Below are 3,157 nucleotides of genomic sequence, written 5' to 3' on the forward strand. Positions count from 1 at the left end.
GAAATTCTGGAATCTGAGGGTGCAAAAAAATTAAAATATTGAGAAAATCATCTTTAAAGTTGTTCAAATGAAGTTCTTAGCAATGCATATTACTAATCAAACATTAAGTTTTGATATATTTACGGTAGGAAATTTACAAAATATCTTCATGGAACATGATCTTTACTTAATATCCTAATGATTTTTGGCATAAAAGAAAAATTTATAATTTTGACCCATACAGACTTAAGACTGCTTTTGTGCTGCAGGGTCACATATAGTATATTATGTATGTTAACTATAGTAAACCTAACATTTAGTGTAACATATGATATATTTGTGCAGTTGTGGGAGAATCGTGCATTAAAACTGCAGCAGTTACTCGCATGCATTGATATTTTCACTTTTGTAGAGATGTTAGCCAATCATAAGAGCAGCTGCTGACAAACTCTTAAACTGAGTGTTTCTGCTCAGAATGAGGGTTGAAAATCATAGTTTTGCAAATATATGACTGTTTTATTTTACATACATATTCATATATTAAGGCATGTCATGACCCCTTTAAATGATTAGCACTATGACCAATAATGAATATTTCTCAGATAACTCACCCACTGCTCGCTCAATACAGAGGCGTCCTGCTTCCATCCTCACAATATCTCTGCCAGAGTCTGTCTTACACCAGGCTTTAGTTTAGTGTCTCTCCCGCGGGACACAACCAACTGTGGCGGTTCTTTTGGGTCAACAAATAGAACTAGTCTTTTATTGGCTGAAGAAAAGAAAAAGTTCCACAATCAAAGTTTCGTGATGTAACCGCAGGCTGCGAGTAAACAGCTGATGCAAGGAACAAATGAGTAAATCTACTGTAACATCTTGCAAACACACACATTTCTGGCTCTCAGCCACATAGGCTTTACCAGAGAAGAGCCCTCGACTGTCGCATCATGCATTTCATGGATTTAATCTGCACTTTTATCCAAAGTGACTTTGCATTGTTTTTGTATTATATTTACCAATTTTATGTTTAAATAAATAATGCATTCATCCAGAAAACTGAGCATCTAGGTCTCAGAGGCACCTGAATTAGTTTTGATGACACGGAAACATTTCGTTAGAAGAAATAAGCATATACGAAATTATAGAAATTAATACTTTTATTTAACAAGGACATTCATAATGTTACAAAAGATTTCTATTTCAGATAAATGCTGTTCTTAGGAACTTTCTATTCATAAAATGAACCTGAAAAAATTCTACTCAGCTGTTTTCAACAAAATAATAATAATAATAATAATACATGTTTGTTGAGCAGCAAATCAGCATATTAGAATGATTTCTGAAGATCATGTGACACTGAAGACTGGAGTAATGATGCTGAAAATACAGCTGCACATCACAGAAATAAATTACATTTTTAAATATATTAAAATAGAAAACTTTACTGTTTTTGCTGTACTTTTGATCAAATAAATGCAGGCTTGCTGAGCAGAAGAGACTTCTTTAAAAACATTAAAAATCTTACTGTTCAAAAACTTTTGACTGGTAGTGTAGCTGTTAATATTTTATTTGAAATGTGAATCAGTACCATTTTGCCCAATGATTCCGCTCACTCCTAAACTGAACGGAACTATGAACAATCCAAAACAGAACTCATAAAGTGTTTTTCTGTATTATGTTGGTGTCATGGCATCATGTGGCCGCTAGATGTCGCGCAAACGCCACAGACGCGCCTCTGGAACAAATCCAGCAGGAACAAACTGTACCGCATATGAATCACACAATCGATAAACATACGCGCTCTGATCATCTCCTCACATCGACAGATCCGTAGATTTCCAGCACATTCGCTCTTTCAGCCGCGCGCTAAGAAGTCGCGTCTGTTTTTCTCCAAACGTTTTTTTTTCATACGGAACGTTCATTATTGGCTCGTCACATGTTGACGCTTCCCGGTCGCAGCATACGCAATCTTGCCTTCGGTTCTTAAACGCTAAAAGCGCTTCGTGCTCAACCGGAGAAAACGGGAAACCGCAGCCAGAATAAAGCAACGAGAGCGCGAGGAAACCGGAGAGAGAGAGAGAGTGTGTGTCAGAGAGAGAGAGAGAGAGAGAGAGAGAGAGAAGAAAGGAAAGGCAAGGAAAGGCAGCAGCTCCACGCCACTCCTTTGTTTTAGGAAATCGCTTGAATCGCTCGAAGGACTGGAATGATGCATCGCGTTTCTCTCGCGTTTTCCCGCGACGCCTGTTTTTAAAGGCGAACTTGACGACTTTGCGTTTAATTTGGTGGAAAAGCGTTTGAGGTGCGAAACCTTCAGACGCATTAAGCGTTTCCTCCGCGTTCGCCCTCCATGCGTTTAGACTCGTTTTTCTCCACCGTTTTGCGTTCCACGTCGTGGGCTCCTCTCATCTGCCGAAGCGTTCCGAAGCTCCAGGCTCGAGATACTCGCTACTCTTCAAAGGCCTTTAATGCGGCACTCGCGCGACACATTGTAACGGGTTTCCACGCGTCAGATGAGCGTCGGTTCTGATCCATAAAGCGCCGCCGATCCTCTGCCAGAACATCTCGCCTGCGCTGCTCGCTCTTCATACGCAGCGTCTGCGGCCCTCTTCAATGTTAATGTCGACCGACGTCGCATCTGTAATGCTGCCCGTGAGCCACGGGATCATGGAACACGACCGGGATCTGGACGCGGGTTCGGCGGCGGTTCGGGGGATGAAGCGCGGGGACCCGGAGCCGGAGGGCGCCGCGGCGGCGGGGGATTCGGTCGGGGCGGAATGCAAACGAGCGCGGATGGACGGAACCGGAGAGACCGGACAGGTAAGCGTTAAAACCACCATTCAGTGCGTTTGTGTTTATGGAAGAATAGATGCTGTGTGCTTCTCGGATCCGGCCCGTTACATGAGACACAAACAAACAGCGATGACGCTCATACATGGGTTTCTCTCTTTCTCTCTCTCTCTCTCTCTCTCTCTCTCTCTCTCTCTCTCAATGCTGGTATGATCCTCCTGAATCATGGAGGTGATTCTCCAGTGCTGCTCTCATCCGAGGCCTGCAGTCTCTCCATCTCTCCATCCTGCGGTACTTTTCCATCCTCCTCCATGAGCACTTCTGCTCCTCTGTGTATGCAGACAGACGTGATCTCATCTCTCATTTCAGCATTTTATCCTACTCTCCCACTCTC

General features: G+C 42.7%; 2 protein-coding genes across 2 annotated transcripts in view; one reads left to right on the top strand and one right to left on the bottom strand.

The window, feature by feature from the left end:
- Window positions 1-685, bottom strand: part of LOC107737991 (uncharacterized) — a 3,915-nt gene extending 3,230 nt beyond the window's left edge. Inside the window, exon 1 of the mRNA XM_016549646.1 lies at window positions 591-685. Within this exon, the coding sequence (XP_016405132.1) occupies window positions 591-627 (37 nt within the window). The 5' untranslated portion in view covers window positions 628-685. The remainder of the gene's footprint in view (window positions 1-590) is intronic.
- Window positions 686-1,669: 984 nt separating this feature from the next.
- Window positions 1,670-3,157, top strand: part of LOC107737999 (RNA binding protein fox-1 homolog 2-like) — a 20,030-nt gene continuing 18,542 nt past the window's right edge. Inside the window, exon 1 of the mRNA XM_016549656.1 lies at window positions 1,670-2,793. Within this exon, the coding sequence (XP_016405142.1) occupies window positions 2,587-2,793 (207 nt within the window). The 5' untranslated portion in view covers window positions 1,670-2,586. The remainder of the gene's footprint in view (window positions 2,794-3,157) is intronic.

Source organism: Sinocyclocheilus rhinocerous, unplaced genomic scaffold (assembly GCF_001515625.1).
Source record: "Sinocyclocheilus rhinocerous isolate Xijiao unplaced genomic scaffold, SAMN03320098_v1.1 scaffold2780, whole genome shotgun sequence".
Lineage (NCBI taxonomy): Eukaryota > Metazoa > Chordata > Actinopteri > Cypriniformes > Cyprinidae > Sinocyclocheilus > Sinocyclocheilus rhinocerous.